Source organism: Streptopelia decaocto (genome assembly GCF_964273445.1).
Source record: "Streptopelia decaocto genome assembly, contig: HAP1_SCAFFOLD_138, whole genome shotgun sequence".
Taxonomy (NCBI): domain Eukaryota; kingdom Metazoa; phylum Chordata; class Aves; order Columbiformes; family Columbidae; genus Streptopelia; species Streptopelia decaocto.
This window is the reverse complement of record NW_028116027.1, coordinates 181,550-205,749: the sequence shown is the minus strand read 5'-3', so window position 1 is coordinate 205,749 and position 24,200 is coordinate 181,550. Positions and strand designations below refer to the sequence as shown.

Here is a 24,200-nt window from a genome sequence, read left to right as displayed (position 1 = left end):
CTGGACAGATTCCAAGTATGCTTTGGGAGTGGTGCATGCCATGGAGCATTTGAAAAGGGCCACGTTTATTAACAGCATAAGGAGAACAGATTAAATGTGATACTACAATTGTCAGAAGCTGTGCTCTTCCTAGAAAAGTTGCCATCATGCATTTCAAGGAGCATCAAAGGAGACACTGGTCAGGAAACTGGAAATAAACTGGCAGCTGATACTGCGAGACGAGCTGCTGAAAAAAAAGAGAGAGCAATGTGAGTGATGTCTCTGAGCCCGGACGCTGCCCCTCGAACCAGCACCAGTAAACTCTGCCTTGCAGTGTGTTAACAGAGACCTTCTCAGGTTGGCCAGAAGCATCCCCTGCCCAACTAGTAAAGCTACAACAGTAACCAAAGCTTTGTTAAATGAGACCGTACCCCGATTTGGGGTACCCGCCGTGATGTCCTCTGCTAGAGGGCCCCGTTTGTTGCACAGGTAGTGCTGCAAGTCAGTAAAGCATTAGAGATCGATTGGCAGTTGCGGACTCCCTACAAGCCTTAAGCAAGTGGGCAGGTAGAATAGAAAACGAATCATTGAATGGAACAGCAGGCAAACAGAATTTGCCAGGAAACTAACTGGAAGTACCATCAAGCACTACCTTTAGCGCTGCTCAGAATGAGAGGGAAGCCTTGAGCTGAGGAAAACGGAAGTCTTTTCTTTCAACCCACTAGATGAAGTTTCCGTGAAAGCTTTTTCATGTCAGCCTCGAGAAGAGAAGTGGAATGGACTGTTCAGCTGTTGCTGACGCCTTTACTGCCATCACGATTAGAGAACAACCCGCCTGCATTCACTGTTCAAGGGTGAAGAAAGCAGCAGAGAAGAAACAGACGTCGGAACCAGTAGGACCTGCCGCTTTCCAGTTTTCTCAGCGTTGATCTCAGTGACCCTAGAACGTCATGCACTTTAATGCCTGAAGATCCAGTCAATGCTGCTGTGGCTTGAACTTACCTGTCCTCTAGCGGAGGACAGCAGAGCGGGGACCCCAAATCGGGGTATGGTCTCACCTGACAAAGCTTTAGATACTTTTCCAGCTTTACTAGCTGGGCAGGGGATGCATCTGGCCAGCCTGAGAAGGTCTCTGTTAACACCAGCAAACCCCCTTTTCTAGGGAGTTTGGAGAAATCTAGTTGCTAATGTTGACCTGCTACATTTCCTTTTCTAATTGTTTGCATTTGTACCATATTTATCATATTAAGCTTGTTTTCTAGACATAGTTCACATTGCTGGGTCACTTGTTTCCAAATACTACATAAATTCACTCTTTCCTTTTAATCAGATATTGGGATAGAGCATCAGCTCCCCAGTGAGTTTCGCTGTGTTCTAATATGGTTTCCCATAACGTACTGCAAGACAGAGTTTACTGATGTTGGTTCGATAACATCACCATAATTTGGTTAACAATGTGTAAGGTTTAATTTTATTGATTCCTCTCCAGTCCTGCACTAACCCTACAGCTTTACCATCGCGGTTCTTTACTCGCATTCTATCAGCAGCCCACACTGCAGGAAGTCGCTCGTCCTTCTCTGGAGCCTCTGCTTCCCTCAGCTTTCCAGAAGACATCCTGGTGTGTTCCAGCACATCCTCCTCCACTGCCCTGCAGAAACTCCTTTTGCCTCCGTGCCATCCCCAGCACTGACACCATTCTCTTGGTTAATAGGAACTCAAAGGAGAAGACAGTGATACTGCTCTGAGGACAAAAACAAGCAGTACTAATGAACCACATGCTGATAGCAGACATTCTGCCCTTCTTTCAACTGCTCCTATTTCTGTAGCACTATATCAAAGCATTTTGCAGCTGTTAATTGTGGAGATTTGATGGGCTTCAACCCTGCCAGGGGAAATTTAGGCTGGAGATTAGGAAGCAATTCTTCGCAGAGAGAGTGGTCGGCATTGGAATGGCTGCCCAGGGAGGTGCTGGACTCACCGGCCCTGGAGGTTTTTAAACTGAGACTGGACATGGCACTTAGTGCCATGATCTAGTAAACGGACTAGAGTTGGACCAAGGGTTGGACTCGATGATCTCTGAGGGCTTTTCCAGCCCAGTCGATTCTGTGATTCTGTGATTCTGTGATTCTGTGATTCTGTGATTCTGTGATTCTGTGATTCTGTGATGTGAAAACCAACATGCAGTGGTGGTAGAAACTGGAAATTTGACCTGGAACGATGGAGTCCGTCTTTGAGGGCAGAAATCTGTTGCCCAAGGTCGCTGGGTCTTCATCGAGAACACGGAGAACTTGTGCAGCGATGCGAGCGGCGGAGGAACAAGCTGAGACGACTCAATGTGAGCGATAAAGCATAGTTCACTTTATTAGTTCAAACAGCGCATACTTATAGAGTCTACAATAATTATGCCTACTTGTCACTCACTAATTGGCTTAAGCTCTAACGATGACATTTGCATGGTCCTCCAGCTTGCGGCTTGCTAGCTATGCATGTTTTCTTAAAGTCATCTATGAAACGATGACATTTGCATGGTCCTCCAGCTTGCGGCTCGCTAGCTATGCATGTTTTCTTAAAGTCATCTATGAAACTCTGCCAAGGTCGCAGTGTCCTTGCCGCTCCCTCATGACCAGCAGTGTCCACTGAGGCCTATTGAGGCACTGAGGCCTAGTTAGGCTAAGCTCCTAAATCATGCCAAACCGCCAACTTATCAGAACAGAACTCTTAGTAGAACAAACTCCGGTCGTGCAACTGCTCCGTGGATTCATGTCCTTTAAGGCACTCGCTAACACAGCGCCCTGCAGGGCCGGGGGCAGCTGCTCTGCACCCAGAGCGGCCACACGAGGAGCAGGTCCTGCAGCAGCAGCGTCTGCACCGGGGAGGTGTCTCCTCACCCTCCGCACTGGGCCTGGGGCCGCGGCGCCCGAGCCCTGGAGCATTTCTGACGGCTGCTCTCCCGCCTTTCTCCCTGTTCACGGCTCAGCAGAGGAGCCGCGTGAACAGCCCGCCAGGAGCTGCCCGAGCGCCCGGCGACACCGCCGACCGCAGCCCAGGACCCGGCGCCCCGGCCAGGGCCTCTCCAGCACCCTGGGGGAGGCTTCCACGCGCTGCGGGGGGAAGGGACTGGCTGGGGAAACTGGGCTTGAACCAGTGTCTCCGGAGCCCCGGGATGCTGCTGGGGCTGGTTCAGTGCCCCTGTGTGCAAACCTCAGGTGTGAGTTGGAAACCAGGGCTTCGCACCCAAAGCTTCCACCACTGGTTCGAACTCCACCACATTTATACAATTTGGTTACACACATATTCATCAGGGTTACAACGTATGTGTTGCATGTTCATCAGATTTCCCCACTATTTCCCAATATCACTTGCAGCCCTCGGAACTGCTCTGAGCATGCGCAGCGCCCTCTGGTGGCCGCTCAGGGCTCTGCAGGATGGAGGCAGGAGTCTGCTGCGCCCGTGGACTTGTCACCTTCTGGCACCGCCATGCGCTATTCCTGTGCTCATTGTGAAATCCTGTAAAATACTCCGATTTCTTAGCTGTGCGTTCTCAGCACATCCTATCCTTTCAAGGTAAGACAAGGACTCACTGAGGACTAACCTTCAGTTCTCTCTTTGTATGCAACCTGCAAAGCCTCAAGATAAGGGAAGAATCTTGGATACAGTTCACAAAGCTTAGTTACCACTAGAACAGAAACACTACCAGGATGACTCGGGGGAGGGGTCTGTCTGCGTGTGGGGGGGAGGGGCGCCTGGGGGGCGGGGACACCACTCCAATTTCCCGCTCCGGTCCTTTCCCGTCCGCTCCGGTCCGATCTGGTCCGGTCCACTCCAATTTCCCGGTCCAGTCCGGTCCTTTCCCGTCCGCTCCGATCCGATCCGGTCCGTTCCACTCCAATTTCCCGCTCCGGTCCTTTCCCATCCGCTCCGGTCCGATCCGGTCCGGTCCACTCCAATTTCCCGGTCCAGTCCGGTCCTTTCCCGTCCGCTCCGGTCCGATCCGATCCGGTCCACTCCAATTTCCCGGTCCGGTCTGGTCCTTTCCCGTCTGGTCCGATCCGGTCCGGTCCACTCCAATTTCCCGGTCCAGTCCGGTCCTTTCCCGTCCGCTCCGGTCCGGCGAACGGTGGCGGCGGCAGCAGCGGCTCCCTCTCCCCGCCGCGCCTCTTCTCGTCTCCCTCTTCCCCGGCGGAAGAGGCGGGGGGGGAGAGAGCCGGCGGGTGGGGGAGCGGGCTCCGCCGCCCCCCCGCCGACGCCAAACTTAGGGGGCCGGGCGAGGCCCCCGCGCCGGGCAGTGTCCCGCGCCAGTGGCGGGCGGCCCGAGCCACGCCTCTCCTGCCCGGACGCCTGGGTCCCTCCTCAGTGCAAACTATGGGGCCCGGACGCCTGGGTCCTTTCTTGGTCTAATCTATGGGGCTTGGACGCCTGGGACCCTTTGCTATCAAATCTATGGGGCCCGGACGCCTGGGTCCCACCTCCCTCAAATCTATGGGGATCGGACGCCTGGGTCCCTCATACATCAAATCTATGGGGCCCGGACGCCTGGGTCCCTCATACATCAAATCTATGGGGCCAGGACGCCTGGGTCCCTCCTCAGTCAAATCTATGGGGCCCGGACGCCTGGGTCCCTCCCCGTTCAAATCTATGGGGCCCAGACACCTGGGTCCCTTCTCGGTCAAATCTATGGGGCCCGGACGCCTGGGTCCCTCTTTGGTCAAATCTATGGGGCCCGGACGCCTGGGTCCCTTCTCGTTCAAATCTATGGGGCCCGGACGCCTGGGTCCCTCCGCGGTCCAATCTGTGGGGCCCGGACGCCTGGGTCCCTTCGCTATCAAATCTATGGGGCCCGGACGCCTGGGTCCCTCCTCGGTCAAATCTATGGGGCCCGGACGCCTGGGTCCCTTCTCTTTAAAATCTATGGGCCCCGGACGCCTGGGTCCCTCTCCGGTCAAATCTATGGGGCCCGGACGCCTGGGTCCCTCCTTGGTCAAATCTATGGGGCCCGGACGCCTGGGTCCCTCCTGAATCAAATCTATGGGGCCCGGACGCCTGGGTCCCTTCTCAGTCAAATCTATGGGGCCCACACCTGGGTCCCTCTTTGGTCAAATCTATGGGGCCCGGACACCTGGGTCCCTTCTTGGTCAAATCTAAGGGGCCCGGACGCCTGGGTCTCTCCCCATTACAATCTATGGGGCCCGGACGCCTGGGTCCCTCCTCAGTGCAATATATGGGCCCCAGACGCCTGGGTCCCTCTCCGGTCAAATCTATGGGCCCCGGACGCCTGGGTCCCTCTCCGGTCAAATCTATGGGGCCCGGACGCCTGGGTCCCTCCTCGGTCAAATCTATGGGGCCCGGACGCCTGGGTCCCTCTCCAGTCAAATCAAGGGGGCCTGGACGCCTGGGTCCCTCTTTGGTCAAATCTATGGGGCCTGGACGCCTGGGTCCCTCCTCAGTGCAATAATCTATGGGGCCCGGACGCCTGGGTCCCTCCTCAGTCAAATCTATGAGGCCCGGATGCCTGGGTCCCTCCTTGGTCAAATCTATGTGCCCGGCCGCCTGGGTCCCTTCTCTGTAAAATCTATGGGGCCCGGACGCCTGGGTCCCTTATCAGTCAAATCTATGGGGCCCGGACGCCTGGGTCCCTCATCCATCAAATCTATGGGGCCCGGACGCCTGGGTCCCTCCTCGGTCAAATCTATGGGGTCTGGACGCCTGGGTCCCTCCTCAGTGCAATCTATGGGGCCCGGACGCCTGGGTCCCTCATCCATCAAATCTATGGGGCCCGGACGCCTGGGTCCCTTCTCAGTCAAATCTATGGGGCCCGGACGCCTGGGTCCCTCCTCATTGCAATCTATGGGGCCCGGACGCCTGGGTCCCTCCTCGGTCAAATCTATGGGCCCCGGACGCCTGGGTCCCTCTTTGGTCAAATCTATGGGGCCCGGACACCTGGGTCCCTCCTCGGTCAAATCTATGGGGCCCGGACGCCTGGGTCCCTCCTCTCTAAAATCTATGGGGCCCGGACACCTGGGTCCCTTCTCAGTCAAATCTATGGGGCCCGGATGCCTGGGTCCCTTATTTCTCAAGTCTATGGGTCCCGGACGCCTGGGTCCCTTATTTCTCAAGTCTATGGGGCCCGGACGCCTGGGTCCCTCCTCGGTCAAATCTGTGGGGCCCAGACGCCTGGGTCCCTCCTCGGCAAAATCTATGGGGCCCGGACGCCTGGGTCCCTCATCCATCAAAACTATGGGGCCCGGATGCCTGGGACCCTTATTGGTCAAATCTATGGGACCCGGATGCCTGGGTCCCTTCTCGCTCAAATCTATGGGGCCCGGACGCCTGGGTCCCTCCCCATTACAATCTATGGGTCCTGAACGCCTGGGTCCCTTATTGGTTAAATCTATGGGCCCCGGACGCCTGGGTCCCTCTCCGGTCAAATCTATGGGGCCCTGACGCCTGGGTCCCTCTCCGGTCAAATCTATGGGCCCCGGACGCCTGGGTCCCTCTCCGGTCAAGTCTATGGGGCCCGGACGCCTGGGTCCCTCCTCAGTGCAATCTATGGGGCCGGGACACCTGGGTCCCTCATCGGTCAAATCTATGGGGCCCGGACGCCTGGGTCCCTTATATGTCAAATCTATGGGGCCCGGACGCCTGGGTCCCTCCTCGGTCAAATCTATGGGGCCCGGATACCTGGGTCCCTCATCCATCAAATCTATGGGGCCCGGACGCCTGGGTCCCTCCTCAGTGCAATAATCTATGGGGTCCGGACGCCTGGGTCCCTCCTCGGTGAAATCTATGGGGCCCGGACGCCTGGGTCCCTTCTCAGTCAAATCTATGGGGCCCGGACGCCTGGGTCCCTTCTCAGTCAAATCTATGGGGCCCGGATGCCTGGGACCCTTATTGGTCAAATCTATGGGACCCGGATGCCTGGGACCCTTATTGGTCAAATCTATAGGGCCCGGATTCCTGGGTCCCTCCTCGTTGCAATCTATGGTGCCCGGACGCCTGGGTCCCTCCTCGGTCAAATCTATGGGGCCCGGACGCCTGGGTCCCTCCCCATTACAATCTATGGGTCCTGAACGCCTGGGTCCCTTATTGGTTAAATCTATGGGCCCCGGACGCCTGGGTCCCTCTCCGGTCAAATCTATGGGGCCCTGACGCCTGGGTCCCTCTCCGGTCAAATCTATGGGCCCCGGACGCCTGGGTCCCTCTCCGGTCAAGTCTATGGGGCCCGGACGCCAGGGTCCCTCCTCAGTGCAATCTATGGGGCCGGGACGCCTGGGTCCCTCATCGGTCAAATCTATGGGGCCCGGACGCCTGGGTCCCTTATATGTCAAATCTATGGGGCCCGGACGCCTGGGTCCCTCCTCGGTCAAATCTATGGGGCCCGGATACCTGGGTCCCTCATCCATCAAATCTATGGGGCCCGGACGCCTGGGTCCCTCCTCGGTGAAATCTATGGGGCCCGGACGCCTGGGTCCCTTCTCAGTCAAATCTATGGGGCCCAGACGCCTGGGTCCCTTCTTGGTCAAAACTATGGGGCCCGGATACCTGGGTCCCTTCTCAGTGTAATCTATGGGGCCCGGACGCCTGGGTCCCTCTTTGGTGAAATCTAGGGGGCCCGGACTCCTGGGTCCCTCCCCAGTGTAATAATCTATGGGGACCAGACACCTGGGTCCCTTCTCTGTAAAATCTATGGGGCCGGGACGCCTGGGTCCCTCCCCATTACAATCTATGGGTCCCGAACGCCTGGGTCCCTGTTTGGTCAAATCTATGGGGCCCGGACGCCTGGGTCCCTCCTCGGCAAAATCTATGGGGCCCGGACACCTGGGTCCCTTCTCGGTCAAATCTATGGGGCCCGGACGCCTGGGTCCCTTGTCTGTAAAATCTATGGGGCCCGGACGCCTGGGTCCCTTATTGGTCAAATATATGGGGCCCGGACGCCTGGGTCCCTCCCCAGTGCAATCTATGGGGTCCGGACGCCTGGGTCCCTCCTCACTGCAATAATCTATGGGCCCCGGACGCCTGGGTCCCTCTTTGGTCAAATCCATGGGGCCCGGAGGCCTGGGTCCCTCCTCGGTCAAATCTATGGGGCCCGGACGCCTGGGTCCCTCCTCGGTCAAATCTATGGGGCCCGGACGCCTGGGTCCCTCCTCGGTCAAATCTATGGGGCCCGGACGCCTGGGTCCCTCCCCATTCAAATCTATGGTGCCCGGACGCCTGGGTCCCTCCTCATTCCAATATATATTGGGCCCGGACGCCTGGGTCCCTGTTTGGTCAAATCTATGGGGCCCGGACGCCTGGGTCCCTTGTCTGTAAAATCTATGGGGCCCGGACACCTGGGTCCCTGTTTGGTCAAATCTATGGGGCCCGGACGCCTGGGTCCCTGTTTGGTCAAATCTATGGGGCCCGGACGCCTGGGTCCCTTCTTGGTCAAATCTATGGGGCCCGGACGCCTGGGTCCCTTGTCTGTAAAATCTATGGGGCCCGGACACCTGGGTCCTTCCTCAGTCAAATCTATGGGGCCCGGACGCCTGGGTCCCTCTGTGGTGAAATATATGGGGCCCGGACGCCTGGGTCCCTTCTCTGTAAAATCTATGGGGCCCGGACGCCTGGGTCCCTCTTTGGTCAAATCTATGGGGCCCGGACGCCTGGGTCCCTTGTCAGTCAAATCTATGGTGCTCGGACGCCTGGGTCCCTCCTTGGTCAAATCTATGGGGCCCGGACACATGGGTCCCTGTTTGGTCAAATCTATGGGGCCCGGACGCCTTGGTCCCTTCGCTATCAAATCTATGGGGCCCGGACGCCTGGCTCCCTTCTCTTTAAAATCTATGGGGCCCGAACGCCTGGGTCCCTCTCCAGTCAAATCTATGGGGCCCGGACGCCTGGGTCCCTCCTCAGTGCAATCTATGGGGCCCGGACGCCTGGGTCCCTTCTCTTTAAAATCTATGGGGCCCGGACGCCTGGGTCCCTCTCCATTCAAATCTATGGGGTCCGGACGCCTGGGTCCCTCCTTGGTCAAGTCTATGGGGCCCGGACGCCTGGGTCCCTTCTCTATCAAATCTATGGGGCCCGGATGCCTGGGTCCCTCCTCGGTCAAATCTATGGGGCCCGGACGCCTGGGTCCCTTCGCTATCAAATCAATGGGGCCCGGACGCCTGGGTCCCTCCTCGGTCAAATCTATAGGGCCCGAACGCCTGGGTCCGTCCTCATTCATATCTATGGGGCCCGGACGCCTGGGTCCCTCCTCGGTCCAATCTATGGGGCCCGGACGCCTGGGTCCCTTCGCTCTCAAATCTATGGGGCCCGGACGCCTGGGTCCCTCCTGTGTCAAATCTATGGGGCCCGGATGCCTGGGTCCCTCCTCGGTCAAATCTATGGGGCCCGGACGCTTGGGTCCCTTAACAGTCAAATCTATGGGGCCCGGACGCCTGGGTCCCTTATCAGTCAAATCTATGGGGCCTGGACACCTGGGTCCGTTCTCTATCAAATCTATGGGGCCAGGACGCCTGGGTCCCTCATGAGTCAAATCTATGGGGCCAGGACGCCTGGGTCCCTTATTGGTCAAATCTATGGGGCCCGGACGCCTGGGTCCCTGTTTGGTCAAATCTATGGGGCCCGGACGCCTGGGTCCTTCCTCGGTCAAATCTATGGGGCCCGCACGCCTGGGTCCCTCATTGGTCAAATCTATGGGGCCCGGACGCCTGGGTCCTTCCTCGGTCAAATCTATGGGGCCTGGACGCCTGGGTCCCTCATTGGTCAAATCTATGGGGCCCGGACGCCTGGGTCCCTCATCGGTCAAATCTATGGGGCCCGGACGCCTGGGTCCCTCATTGGTCAAATCTATGGGTCCCCATAGTGTCACCGTTTTGTCGGGGATTTGGAACATTTTCGGAGACTTTCCGAAGTTTCCCCGGGATTTCCCAATTTTTGGAGTGAACTCCAAACATGTTGTCGAGGGTTAAGATTGCAGGGTGACAATAAAACCCTGGCAGATGTATTGTTAACCCCCTCTCCCCCCACTTCCCCCTTTTGCCCCTCCCTCTCCCCCTTTCCCATTCAGGACAGGCGATCGGGAGGGAAAGAAGGACAGAGAGAAGAGAGCTGGAAAAATTAAAGATGTTTTACTAATGCTACTAATAAGAATAGAGAAAATAATACAAATATACAAAACCAATCTTGAAAGTCTCAGCAACTGCAGAGCCGGCACCCAAAGTCCTGGACTGGACTCTGCAGCCACCGGAGCTGGATTCAGTCTCTCACTAGGCCTCAGTTCGCAGGGACGACCAGCAAGGTCCTCTCCTAATGTCGGCCATAAGGAAAAAGGGACGAGATCCTCGTGGTCTCCCACTTTTATATGAAGTATTCACGTGAATGGAATGTTATACACAGTTGGTCAGTTTCTTGGTCACTTGTTTCTCGTCGTCCCTCTCGCGAGATGTCCATCCATGCTTATCAATAAGTTTGCATTCCATTGCTAGGTTTACCAAAACATGGGTCTGGTTCTCCAGGAAAGTGCAGTTAATATGAAGCTTTAGCTGACAGGCAAAATTCACCGAAAGAGAAACTTGTTTTTTCTTGTTGGTGCCTGCGCTCCAATGCGGGGTCGAAGCTGCGCTCCAGCCTGCTTCCCTGTGCTCTTATTTCAATACAAGGGCTTTGCAAAGCCCGCGGATCCAGCGCAGGGCACAGGGAAGAAGGTGGAGCACGGTCTGTTTGCATTTGGACTCCAGGGTTATTTCCCACCCCCTTGGTAGCCCGGGCCAAGCAGGAGTCAAACAAGAAGGGACGTGAGCTGGGCAGGGAACCTCATCCAGGAGAGCTGCCAACACGTCGCCCCATGAGACATCGAGCCCCCTCGCTACGAGTTCTTGCCCAAGGCCCACACACCAGCCAGAGCGAGAGCGTCGCAGCCGAGGCTGTTTCTGGTGGGTAGGGATGGGGACCAGGAAAGGTTGTAACAAGAGTCCTAAACACACGGGAAAACGCGGTGGGTATAGAGGAGGGAGCAGAGCTCAGCAGGTGCCATCTCGCATCCAACACGTCAAGTTTGGTTTTCAGCCTGAGCTTCCACCTGTTATAAATGAAGACAAGTTTCTAAGCCAATTAATCAATTTTATTGAGCAAGCGAATTTAAAGCAAGCAAGCAATTAGGCAAAACAGCGCTGGGTGACCGGGGGAAGCTCGGTTCCGCCACGGGCACCCCCTCCAGTCTTCGTGGGTGCTTATATACGTTTTTACACGTGTTCATGCATTGGTTGATGCTGTTCGCGGGCTTCCAGCAGCTCTCCGGATTGGTGGAAGGTGTTGCTATGGAAAGATTTGCTGTGGAAAATGTTGCCTTTTGAGCCACTTGGATGTCGCTGGTTTCTGGCTTGAAAAAGCTGAGTCACTGGGGGGGTGCTCGTCCTCTGCACCCCCACAGTGGGTGCCCCTGGAGCCTCCAAACACCCCCACACTGGCCGCAGGCATCCAGCGCTCAGTGGCGCCTCGGCGCTCCCTTCTAATGGCCCTGGCCAGGGTGTCTGGGGCCAAACAAAAGAAGCTGTTGGCCTCAAGTACCAGAGAAAGAGGGAGATGTGCCTGCTCCTTCCAGACTGAAGAGGGGGAAGGAGAAAGGGGGGGGTTTGCACCAAGGCATTCAGGCCTTGGTTTAACTGCCACTACAAAGTTCTACAAAACAGAATCAAACTTGTACAAGCACAGTTACTGCTTACAACAATATGCATAATATAACTGAGTTCCACTAGATTTGTTCAACAATAACAATTTTGACCATCACTTATTACGCTCCCACGGTCCAAAGGCAAGGACCGGCTTTGCGCTCCAGCCTCACAAGCTCCAGCATTGCTTGCTGCTCATCAACCTCGTTAACACAACCAACAGGCGTGTGCGGCAGCCCCTCAGATCTGGAGTTCTGTGCTGCCCACAGCCCATGTCCAAGGAAACCCCAAACCCGGGGACACGACGGCCCCATCTCACAGCTCCTCCGGCCCTCCTGCAGCCCGGGCCCAGAGCACAAACCAGCCCTTCCTATGGCCCAGAGCACAAACCAGCCCTTCCTATGGCCCAGAGCACAAACCAGCCCTTCCTATGGCCCAGAGCACAAACCAGCCCTTCCTATGGCCCAGAGCACAAACCAGCTCCTCCTATGGCCCAGAGCACAAACCAGCTCCTCCTATGGCCCAGAGCACAAACCAGCCCTTCCTATGGCCCAGAGCACAAACCAGCTCCTCCTATGGCCCAGAGCACAAACCAGCCCTTCCTATGGCCCAGAGCACAAACCAGCCCTTCCTATGGCCCAGAGCACAAACCAGCCCTTCCTATGGCCCAGAGCACAAACCAGCCCTTCCTATGGCCCAGAGCACAAACCAGCCCTTCCTATGGCCCAGAGCACAAACCAGCCCTTCCTATGGCCCAGAGCACAAACCGGCCCTTCCTATGGCCCAGAGCACAAACCAGCTCCTCCTATGGCCCAGAGCACAAACCAGCCCTTCCTATGGCCCAGAGCACAAACCGGCCCTTCCTATGGCCCAGAGCACAAACCGGCCCTTCCTATGGCCCAGAGCACAACCCGGCCCTTCGTATGGCCCAGAGCACAAACCAGCTCCTCCTATGGCCCAGAGCACAAACCAGCCCTTCGTATGGCCCAGAGCACAAACCAGCTCCTCCTATGGCCCAGAGCACAAACCAGCTCCTCCTATGGCCCAGAGCACAAACCGGCCCTTCGTATGGCCCAGAGCACAAACCGGCCCTTCCTATGGCCCAGAGCACAAACCAGCCCTTCCTATGGCCCAGAGCACAAACCAGCCCTTCCTATGGCCCAGAGCACAAACCAGCCCTTCCTATGGCCCAGAGCACAAACCAGCTCCTCCTATGGCCCAGAGCACAAACCAGCCCTTCCTATGGCCCAGAGCACAAACCAGCCCTTCCTATGGCCCAGAGCACAAACCAGCCCTTCCTATGGCCCAGAGCACAAACCAGCCCTTCCTATGGCCCAGAGCACAAACCAGCTCCTCCTATGGCCCAGAGCACAAACCAGCTCCTCCTATGGCCCAGAGCACAAACCAGCTCCTCCTATGGCCCAGAGCACAAACCAGCCCTTCCTATGGCCCAGAGCACAAACCAGCCCTTCCTATGGCCCAGAGCACAAACCAGCCCTTCCTATGGCCCAGAGCACAAACCAGCTCCTCCTATGGCCCAGAGCACAAACCAGCTCCTCCTATGGCCCAGAGCACAAACCAGCCCTTCCTATGGCCCAGAGCACAAACCAGCTCCTCCTATGGCCCAGAGCACAAACCAGCCCTTCCTATGGCCCAGAGCACAAACCAGCCCTTCCTATGGCCCAGAGCACAAACCAGCTCCTCCTATGGCCCAGAGCACAAACCAGCCCTTCCTATGGCCCAGAGCACAAACCAGCTCCTCCTATGGCCCAGAGCACAAACCAGCTCCTCCTATGGCCCAGAGCACAAACCAGCCCTTCGTATGGCCCAGAGCACAAACCAGCCCTTCGTATGGCCCAGAGCACAAACCAGCCCTTCCTATGGCCCAGAGCACAAACCAGCTCCTCCTATGGCCCAGAGCACAAACCAGCCCTTCCTATGGCCCAGAGCACAAACCAGCCCTTCCTATGGCCCAGAGCACAAACCAGCTCCTCCTATGGCCCAGAGCACAAACCAGCTCCTCCTATGGCCCAGAGCACAAACCAGCTCCTCCTATGGCCCAGAGCACAAACCAGCTCCTCCTATGGCCCAGAGCACAAACCAGCTCCTCCTATGGCCCAGAGCACAAACCAGCTCCTCCTATGGCCCAGAGCACAAACCAGCCCTTCCTATGGCCCAGAGCAAAAACCAGCCCTTCCTATGGCCCAGAGCAAAAACCAGCTCCTCCTATGGCCCAGAGCACAAACCAGCCCTTCCTATGGCCCAGAGCACAAACCAGCCCTTCCTATGGCCCAGAGCACAAACCGGCCCTTCCTATGGCCCAGAGCACAAACCGGCCCTTCGTATGGCCCAGAGCACAAACCAGCTCCTCCTATGGCCCAGAGCACAAACCAGCCCTTCGTATGGCCCAGAGCACAAACCAGCTCCTCCTATGGCCCAGAGCACAAACCAGCCCTTCGTATGGCCCAGAGCACAAACCAGCTCCTCCTATGGCCCAGAGCACAAACCAGCCCTTCCTATGGCCCAGAGCACAAACCAGCCCTTCCTATGGCCCAGAGCACAAACCAGCTCCTCCTATGGCCCAGAGCACAAACCGGCCCTTCCTATGGCCCAGAGCACAAACCAGCCCTTCCTATGGCCCAGAGCACAAACCAGCTCCTCCTATGGCCCAGAGCACAAACCAGCTCCTCCTATGGCCCAGAGCACAAACCAGCTCCTCCTATGGCCCAGAGCACAAACCAGCTCCTCCTATGGCCCAGCAAACAGACAGAGCCCTCCCACACCTCCGCTGGGTCCGGCTGCAAATGTCTCCAAAGGGCAACATGGAAAACCCTGTTGCTGCAGCAGCCACAACAGAATTCTGCCCATGGGATTGTTGGCAATCAGGACCCAGAACCACGGGCGCAGTTCTATGCGGCGCTTTATTCCAGCGCTGGGAAACCAGGGGTTCGCACCCAAAGCTTCCACCACCGATTTGAACTGCACTGTATTTATACAATTTGGTTACATACATATTCATTACAATTCTTGACAACCGTTAGCATATTCCACACCTATTCTAACACAAACCATCTATCTAAGCAACATTCGCATGTTTATCAGTCGTTAAAGTAACCTTCGCATGTTCTGCAGCTGTTTCTCAGTTACCTGTTTTTAAAGAATTGGTCATAAATCTATGTCAATCTTAAGAATAGGGTTTGGTTATATAAGATTATGCTTGAATACACATCTACTTGGATACAAACCAAAAAACTTCTAAGTAAAGCGCAAACCCTGGACACAGCATCAAGCGCAAACCTTGGACACAGCATCCTAGACACCATCCACACAACCAAACACAGAAAAACCCTGAATATAGTGAAAGTTAGCTCAACTAAATTTAGTAAAAGTTAGTTCAACTACAACAGGACGGCTCCAAGGCAGATTTACGGCTCTGTGCAATGGGAGCTGGCACACACCAGCTGAACGCCTAGAAACCAGGCGCTGTATTTACTGCTTAACAATCAAAACAACCTCAAACACCCAAACAACCGAGAGCAAGAGCCTTGTATCTGTGCAGAGAGCTCCATCCTCCCCAGCCGGGAGCTCTGGGGATGCAGAGCAGCCAGACCCCCCGGCCAGGACCAGGGGACCCCTCAGAAGTCACGGAACAAAAGGCCCCAGGCGTATTTTCCTGCCCCTCACGCCAATTTTTTCAAAGTCCCTTCAAAATTTTCCAATTTTGGTCCCAATTCTTCCCATTCCCATTGAAACTTTTCAAATCCCTCTCAAAATTGTTGAAATTCTCTTGAAGCTTTTAAAATTCTCTCTAGAATTTTCAAAATCCATGTCCACATGTTTACAATTTCACGTCCAAATTGCTAAAATTCCAGTTGAAATGTTTTCAAAGTCCCACCCGAGCGACACCCACCCCCCCGCTCCCGCCCCGCCCGCCGCTGTGAGGCCGCTGAGCCTCGGCCGGGCCTTTTATACCCTCCCCGTCACGTGGCCCCGCCCCGCCCCGCCCCTTTCGTCATCCCCACAACACCCAACCCGGGACGTGCCCGCCCCCTCCATAGCCCGCCCACTCCGTGCCCGGTCCCCCCGTGTCCCTCCCGGCTGGTGCCCGGTCCCTCCATAACCCCCGGGCGGTGCCCTCCCCGGCAGCTCCGTGTCCCGGTCACCCCGCTCAGCCGGTGCCGTGTCCCCGCAGGTTCCTCACCTCCAAGGGGCAGTTCCACGCGTTCCTGCGGGCCCGGGGGGGTGGGGAGGATGGGGAGGAGGTCGAGGAGAAGAAGGAGGATGAGGATGAGGATGAGGATGTCGGCAGCCCCCAGAGTGAGGCCCCGCCAAACGGGTGAGGCCGGAGGAGCCGGGTCAGGACGGGAGAGCCGAGAGGAGGATGGATCAGCGGAGAAGGAGCCGGCGGAGCGGAAGCGGGCGCGGGGGCAGAACAAGAGCCAGCCGTGCACGAAACCCACCCACGGCGAGCAGAACAGGCTGTGCCCGTCGGTCACGCAGGCGGGACACGGGGCTCTGGGCGCGGTGGGTGCTCAGAGCAGTTCTGGGCCAGGGCAGACCCAGGCTTACCTCACCTGTGCTGGAGGATAGTGGTGTTGTCCCAAAACTGGGTTCTTCACCCAGTTCGTTAATGTCCTTTGTCTTTATGTCTCGTGTATCTCCAACCCTGGCATGCCTGGGTGGGGAGGCAGAGGGCAGAGGTCTCACCCTGCTCTTTATCATTTTAAGGGCTGTGCAGAGAAGTGCTACTTCAGCGCGCGGTGCCGCTTCCTCCACGATGTCGGGGAGTACGTGGCCGCGAAGCCGGGCGACCTGGGCCGCAGCTGCATGAGGAACAACCTCTCCAAGGACCTCCAGCACCCGCTGCGCAAGGAGAAGTTTAACTTCAAGAAGGCCCATGAGTATCTCCGCGGTCTGGCCAAGCCCCACGGCGACGGTGGGAAGGGCGGCAAAGCCACCGGGTGCTCTGCAGAGGAGCAAGAGGTGCCCAACTGCACAACAGCCCAGGAGGGCCGGGGAGACGGCCCGAATGTCCTGTGCGACCAGAGCAGGGAGAAGATCCCAAACCAGACGCCTGGCAGAGCGGCGAGGAGCCTTCCTCCATCAAAACAGCCGGCCCGGTGACAGATGAAGATCTTATAGAGCTGCGGGCAGGCGAGAAGAAGAAGGTGAGAGTTTGGTTGAGGGCTGCCGTCTCTTGTCAAGTGGCTGAGATTGTGCTTGGGAAGACAGGAGGGAGCTCTGGGCTGGGTGAGAGGCAGAGGACAGAGCTGCCTGGGGACCGTGTTACTGTTGTGAGGGGTGGGATGCGGGAAGGTGAGCTCTTGGGGTCGTGGTGGTGTCCTTGGAGGGGGAGAAGCAAGAGAAGCTGCGGCTCCTTGCACGTGGAGGAGCTGAGCTGTTGGTGAGGGTGGAAACGAGCTGCTGGAAGAGTCGAGGCTGGGGCTGGTTGGTTTGCACTGCACGATGCCCTCCTCTCCTCCTTGTCACCTCCCGCCTCTCCTCCTCGTCACCTCTGTCCTTGCACCCGTTGGCCAGTCTCGCATCCCTCGGTCTGTAACTGCTTTGAGTTTTCTCCAAGCCGAGCAGTGAAAACAACTGGAGCGGTTCAGTTTCTGCTTCTTTCATCCAAACGATACGTTCTCAGGGAATATCTGAGGTTCCTGAACAAAACCGGTGATCTTCTGGTTTTCCCACTGAGTTATACTCACGGCAAGTGATAAAATTGCTGACTGGAATATCTTCCTCCATCCCTCTTGTTTCCCAGCTGGAAATCCAAGGCCAGCTCTACTTGGCTCCACTCACCACGGTGAGTAGATCATTCTCTCCTTTTGTCAAATGTTGCTGTTCCACATTTGGAGCAGGGCAGATCTGAAGAACCACGTCTCTGCTGTCTCTCCCAGTGTGGTAACCTCCCTTTCCGAAGGATCTGCAAGCGCTTCGGGGCGGACGTCACCTGTGGAGAGATGGCTGTGTGCACCAACCTGCTCCAGGGCCAGTCCTCCGAGTGGGCTCTCCTCAAACGCCATCACACCGAAGATATTTTTGGGGTGCAGGTGAGTGCTGTCACCTTGATAACCTAAAAAAATGGTAACTCGCTTCTGAAGAGAAAAGCTGCTTCTTGAACTCAGGCAACCTGTCCCCTCTTTGGTAGCTGGAAGGGGCGTTTCCAGACACAATGACCAAATGTGCAGAGCTCCTGAACCAGACAATTGAAGTGGACTTTGTAGACATCAACGTGGGGTGTCCCATTGACCTGGTCTACAAGAAGGTAAGATGTTCTCTAGCACGCTTTGTGAGTCCTGTTGCTCCAAGTCTTGAGATGCTCCAAAAGTCTGGAGATGCTCCAAAAGTCTGGAGATGCTCCAAAAGTCTGGAGATGCTCCAAAAGTCTGGAGATGCTCCAAAAGTCTTGAGATGCTCCAAAAGTCTTGAGATGCTCCAAAAGTCTTGAGATGCTCCAAAAGTCTTGAGATGCTCCAAAAGTCTTGAGATGCTCCAAAAGTCTTGAGATGCTCCAAGTCTTGAGATGCTCCAGAAGTCTTGAGATGCTCCAAGTCTCAGCTGCATCCCCTGAGCAGAGAGCTGCTGTGGAGCAGCTCCAAGCAGCATCTTCACTATGCGAGGAGGCAGAAAATCTTGACTCTCCCGCTTTTTGTCCCCCAGGGAGGAGGCTGCGCCCTGATGACTCGGACCAACAGGTTTGAACAGATGGTCCGAGGGATGAACTCGGTGAGTCGGCGCATCTGCCGGCAGCGGGGGATGAGCTGATGGAGCCGACTCCTGCCTCACCCTCCATTTCTGCAGGTGCTGGACGTCCCGCTGACTGTGGAGATACGGACGGGGGTGCAAGAGAAGATGAACGTGGCTCACAAAATAACCCCCAAGATCCACGAGTGGGGAGCGTCCATGGTCACGGTACAGGGATCATTGGCCGGTGTCCGGGGAACTCTGCGCAACACGGGGGTGACTTTACCATTCCCCGCAGCCCAGCGGCTCTTTTAAACACCTTTGCCGAGCTGCGTACAAGCTTTTAGTGTTTTCTGCTCATGACAGTGAAAAATTCAGGTGCGGGGAGCGTTTTCGTGGGTGCTTCTGAGCTTTGCGTGCATGACAAAGGGAGATGGTCCCTGCGGTGCTCTGGGAGGGAGCTTTCAGCCCAATAAACCTCATTTCAGAGGGATCCTTGACCCCTGCCCGTGTCATTTCCTTTGCTGAAGCCCGTTATTCCCAGTCTGCTCTGCCTCCTCCGGGCGTTTTTTGGGGTCTCACTGCAGGTTTCTTCGCCAGCTCCACGGCCGGAGTAGAAGTGCTGCGTGTTGAATTCAAGAGGATTAGCCTGAGGGAGGTGGAGTGTCAGCAACATCCCTGGGGGGCTCAGAACATGAGCTGCGGGGCCTCTTTGGCCAGTCTGGCTCTTGGACCCCGTGTCCTTTGTGAATTTTCTCCCATGCCTGGATTCGCTCAGCTTGACTTGCCCTCTGTATCGCTCTGACCTCTGGCTTCTCTCTTCTGGACAGGAAACGGTGATATTTTGTCTTATGAAGATGCTAATCGAGCCCTGCAGATGGGCGTTTCGGGAATCATGATCGCAAGGCAAGTGCTTGTGTTCCCCCCTCGCTTCTGAGCTCCATCGGTGCAAGAGTAAAAAGGGAATTAAATACCTGAACAGACCCAAAACACCAGAAGTTTCTTCTTGGTGAAAGTACTCTTTGAAAGTTGGTAAAATCACTTTGCATCTGTGGGAACGTCCAGCAGGTTCCTGTTGAAATTGAGATAAAGATTCAAGCGGCACTGGCGGGCAGATGAGTGCTGGAAAGCCTCTTAGATTAGTTGGCATGTTCAGAAGCATCAGTGAGGGGAATAACAATGCACTTCTTTGCTGCAGAGGGGCGCTCATCAAACCGTGGCTTTTCACTGAAATTAAGGAGCAGCGCCACTGGGATATCTCTTCCAGTGAGAGATTTGGGTTCCTCAAGGACTTCACCAGCTACGGCCTCGAGCATTGGGGCTCGGACACGCAGGGGGTGGAGAAGACGAGGAAGCTCCTGCTGGAATGGCTCTCGTTCCTCTGCAGGTAACTCTGCCGGCCGGGGTCGCTCAGCACAGGAACCCGCGTTGTCCACCCACCGCACCCACCGCTGCTGCGTTTCACTGCAGGTACATCCCAGCCGGCTTATTAGAACACCTACCTCAGGAAATTAACGAGCGACCGCCTTACTACATGGGGAGAGACTATCTGGAGACGCTGATGGCAAGCCAGAACGTGGATGATTGGATTAAAATAAGGTAAGAAAGCGTTGAATTTCAGTAAAATGGGTGGGAAGGGACAAGGCAGAGCACAAAGTCACCTTATGGAAAGTTGTAGTTGAACCAGCATCCAGGAAATATGTTAAACCACCTCAACTCTAAAGAAAATTACTGTGCACTGAAAATACAGCGTGTTCCAAAGTGTGAGATAGTTCAAGTCTTAAGCGAGGCCAAATGTGATCGCGCTAGCGCTGACTTACATCATTTTGGGACCTGACCTTAATGCAGTTTGGCACGAGCAGGGTTCTGGCTCCGCACACGCACAGCGAGAGGTTGGGAGCAGCTTTTCGGAGGCTCGTGTTGGGTTTTGGCACGTCCCGGCCAGCGGTGACGCCGCGGTCAGGTCACCAAACCCGGCACCGACCCTGGGGACTCCCCGGCGAGAAGGACGTTGCCCTGACCTGGTGGCTCGTCCCTCCGGGGCTGTGGTTTGGGGCTGAAGCTCAGCACTGTGGGTGCTTTTGTGCAGCAGCCTTCATTTCTAGGGAGATTAAAGTCTTGATTTGAGACACCTGAGTGTAGTCACCATCGCTATAGAGCCACGGGGCCATCAAACAACTGTGTATGGTGCACTGAACACAAACCTCTCCTTATTTTTTTGTTTTATTCTTCTCTTTCTTCCAGCGAGATGCTTCTGGGCCCTGTACCTACCAGCTTCACCTTCCTGCCCAAACACAAGGCCAATTCCTACAGACAGGGCTGAGGAGCCCTTTCCCGCGGCTGCGAGTCGAGCGGAGGCGTCGAGGGGCGGGTTGGCTCCAAAATGAAATAAAGGTCGATGTTTTTAGAAGCCCAGTTGTCTTCACGCCCCCAACGAGAGTCCTCGCCACGAGTGGGCACACGGGCTCAGCCAGCCTCGCGGCCAGCGGTGCCTCGCTAATAGAGAACAGTGCGATTAATTAACAGCATACGGGCCACCGCAGAGCTCTGGCCTCCTGCTCGCTTGTCCTGGCTCACATAGTGGGAGCAAAAGCCCTCTTGTTCCTCCCAGGATGTCCTTGGTGGTGCCAAATGGTCCATGTACGGTGTACTGACCCGATCCCCGGGGTCCTGCAGAGCACAAATAGTCCCAGCACCTGGGCAGATGTGCAGCATCCAGCCCTTTTTTTGGGGAGCACACAGTGGTGGGTTCCGTCTCCTCCCAAGTGTCACGAAAGCTCAGCCCCTCCGAGGGGGATCCAGGGCTGCTCGGGTTTCCTGGTCAGGGAACTGCTGGAGTGAGGTCTGGGCAACACGCGCTGTGTGACACCCCCTCGCGTCCCTTTTTCCTGTCTCTGCATCACTGCAGCGCACAGAAGCACAGGCAATGGTCACAAACGTGTTCACTATCACTGCACAGAAACGCAGGCAATGGTCACAAACGTGTTCACTATCACTGCAGCGCACAGAAGCACAGGCAATGGTCACAAACGTGTTCACTATCACTGCAGCGCACAGAAAGGCAGGCAATGGTCACAAACGTGTTCACTATCACTGCAGTGCACAGAAACGCAGGCAATGGTCACAAACGTGTTCACTATCACTGCACAGAAGCACAGGCAATGGTCACAAACGTGTTCACTATCACTGCACAGAAACACAGGCAATGGTCACAAACGTGTTCACTATCACTGCACAGAAACGCAGGCAATGGTCACAAACGTGTTCACTATCACTGCAGCGCACAGAAACGCAGGCAATGGTCACAAACGTGTTCACTATCACTGCAGCGCACAGAAACACAGGCAATGGTCACAAACGTGTTCACTATCACTGCAGCGCACAGAAACACAGGCAATGGTCACAAACGTGTTCACTATCACTGCAGCGCACAGAAGCACAGGCAATGGTCACAAACGTGTTCACTATCACTGCAGCGCACAGAAACGCAGGCAATGGTCACAAACGTGTTCACTATCACTGCACAGAAACACAGGCAATGGTCACAAACGTGTTCACTATCACTGCAGTGCACAGAAGCACAGGCAATGGTCACAAACGTGTTCACTATCACTGCAGCGCACAGAAACACAGGCAATGGTCACAAACGTGTTCACTATCACTGCAGCGCACAGAAACGCAGGCAATGGTCACAAACGTGTTCACTATCACTGCACAGAAACACAGGCAATGGTCACAAACGTGTTCACTATCACTGCAGCGCACAGAAACACAGGCAATGGTCACAAACGTGTTCACTATCACTGCAGCGCACAGAAGCACAGGCAATGGTCACAAACATGTTCACTATCACTGCAGCGCACAGAAACGCAGGCAATGGTCACAAACGTGTTCACTATCACTGCAGCGCACAGAAACACAGGCAATGGTCACAAACGTGTTCACTATCACTCCAGCGCACAGAAACGCAGGCAATGGTCACAAACGTGTTCACTATCACTGCAGCGCACAGAAACGCAGGCAATGGTCACAAACGTGTTCACTATCACTGCAGCGCACAGAAACGCAGGCAATGGTCACAAACGTGTTCACTATCACTGCAGCGCACAGAAGCACAGGCAATGGTCACAAACGTGTTCACTATCACTGCAGTGCACAGAAGCACAGGCAATGGTCACAAACGTGTTCACTGTGTGGCACAAGGTGCAGCTTGGTCCCCACACACAGCTCGGCTGCATCGACTTGTTCCTTTTCCCCCGGGAAAATAATATTTGAAGCAAAAAGCATTTGTACCCACCACCCCCCGAACCCCCTGAACCCTTTCCCTGCCCAGGGGGAGCTGGGGAGGCTCTTGGGCTGGGGCGGAACACGGGGAGCCCCAACATTCCTTCCTGGGACACCCCAAAGAGTCCTTAGTTACTAATGGTCAGAGCGACCACGGTGCTCCGAGCGAACAGCTCCCGCGTTCCCCTGGTCCTGCAGCTACTACAGCCGTTTGTGCTCCCCCAAAACTTCTTTCCCACAGGTAGGAACCCACCCCGACCCCTGCAGCCCAGGACGCTCATGGGGGCAAGAGCGGAGACGAGCGCCGGCCATGGCTCCTGTCTCTCTTGCAGCTCAGCCCCGCTGCACCCACCAACCATGCAGCAGCAGCCCAGCCCTGCAGCCCGGGCGCCCCGCCAGGCCCCACCAGCAGGTACGGCACCCCTGGCTCCCCGTCTGCTCGGACACCCCGGCACCTTCGGCCCCTTCGCCATCCCCGACCCCGGGCACTCCCAGCACCCACCACCCCTGCCCTGGGTCATGTGTGCCCAGAAAATCCTGTTTTCTGAGCATTTCCCCAGTACCCGGGGCCATCTCTCCCATTTCCCCTCCCAGAACCGAGTCTCCTCCCGCTTTGCAGCCCCATTCCCTGCACAGCAGCTCACCCCATGGGGATGTCCCGGCCACCAGCAGACCCAGGGGACATTGGTGATGGGGACCAGCCCATGGAGGGTCCCCCCAGCCCGTGACAACTCCCTCTCCCCCTCACAGGGCTGCTGAGGGCACCATGTGGGTGCTGCTTCGACCCGCGTGTCTTCCGCATACAATGGTACAACCACCAGGGCACAGCGGTGGCCGCAGTCACTCCGGTGCTGCCCATTGCCATCCGAAACCTGGAGATGCAATTTGCACAACTCAGCATCTCCGACAAGGCCACCGCTGCGGGGACAACCCCGGGCGGCCATGTCCACCCCAGCTGCTCGGCTGCCCCCAGCAACAAAGCCCCTGGGGACCCCAAGAAGAGCCTTCAAAAAGATGCCCTGAAGCAGAATGTCCCGAGGCGCGATGAGCCCGGTGTCACCATGGCCGCCGTGCCCCAGCGGGACTCCAGCTCACTGGCGCTGCCCCAGCACCTGCCAACGACCAACGAGCAGCTGGGGCGCAAAAGGAGCCCCGAGCGGGGGCAGAGCCCCGAGCCGCCCAGCAAGCGCAGCACAACAGTGGAGCTGCCACAGGCTGCCCCGGCAGAGCAGCGGGGCCGCGAGCGGAGCCAAAAACGGGGGCACAGCCCTGAGTCTGAGCCCCCCACCAAGCGCAGGGCAGACGTGGAGCAGCCGCAGTCCCAGGCTGCCCCAGCAGAGCAGCGGGGCTGCAAACGGGGCCACGAACAGGGACAAAGCCCCGAATCTGAGCCCCCCAGCAAGCGTGGGACGGGCGTGGGAGGGGGGGATTAGAACATGAGCAGGGGATGGGGTTCGGGGTGGGGGGGGGGTGTTGGAGGGGTTAGGGAGGACAGGATACTGCATTAGGGAGGCGGGTGGAGGGGTTAGGGAGGATACGATGCTACATTGGGGGGGTCTGGAGGGGTTAGGGAGGACAGGATACTGCATTAGGGAG

The 24,200-nt window shown here is 56.6% G+C and overlaps 1 protein-coding gene across 1 annotated transcript in view; it reads left to right on the top strand.

Moving 5' to 3' along the window:
- Nucleotides 1-22,879, top strand: part of LOC309452440 (uncharacterized protein) — a gene marked incomplete at its 5' end in the record, with an annotated part of 31,798 nt that extends 8,919 nt beyond the window's left edge. Inside the window, 17 exon segments of the mRNA XM_082077064.1 lie at nt 15,689-15,950; nt 15,953-15,994; nt 15,997-16,130; nt 16,359-16,650; nt 16,653-16,798; nt 17,398-17,439; nt 17,534-17,686; nt 17,785-17,901; nt 18,297-18,362; nt 18,438-18,596; nt 19,099-19,101; nt 19,104-19,129; nt 19,131-19,226; nt 19,519-19,707; nt 19,791-19,919; nt 20,565-20,714; nt 22,846-22,879. Coding sequence (XP_081933190.1) covers nt 15,689-15,950; nt 15,953-15,994; nt 15,997-16,130; nt 16,359-16,650; nt 16,653-16,798; nt 17,398-17,439; nt 17,534-17,686; nt 17,785-17,901; nt 18,297-18,362; nt 18,438-18,596; nt 19,099-19,101; nt 19,104-19,129; nt 19,131-19,226; nt 19,519-19,707; nt 19,791-19,919; nt 20,565-20,643 — 1,935 coding nt within the window. The 3' untranslated portion in view covers nt 20,644-20,714; nt 22,846-22,879.
- Between the last annotated feature and the right edge of the window lie 1,321 nt (nt 22,880-24,200).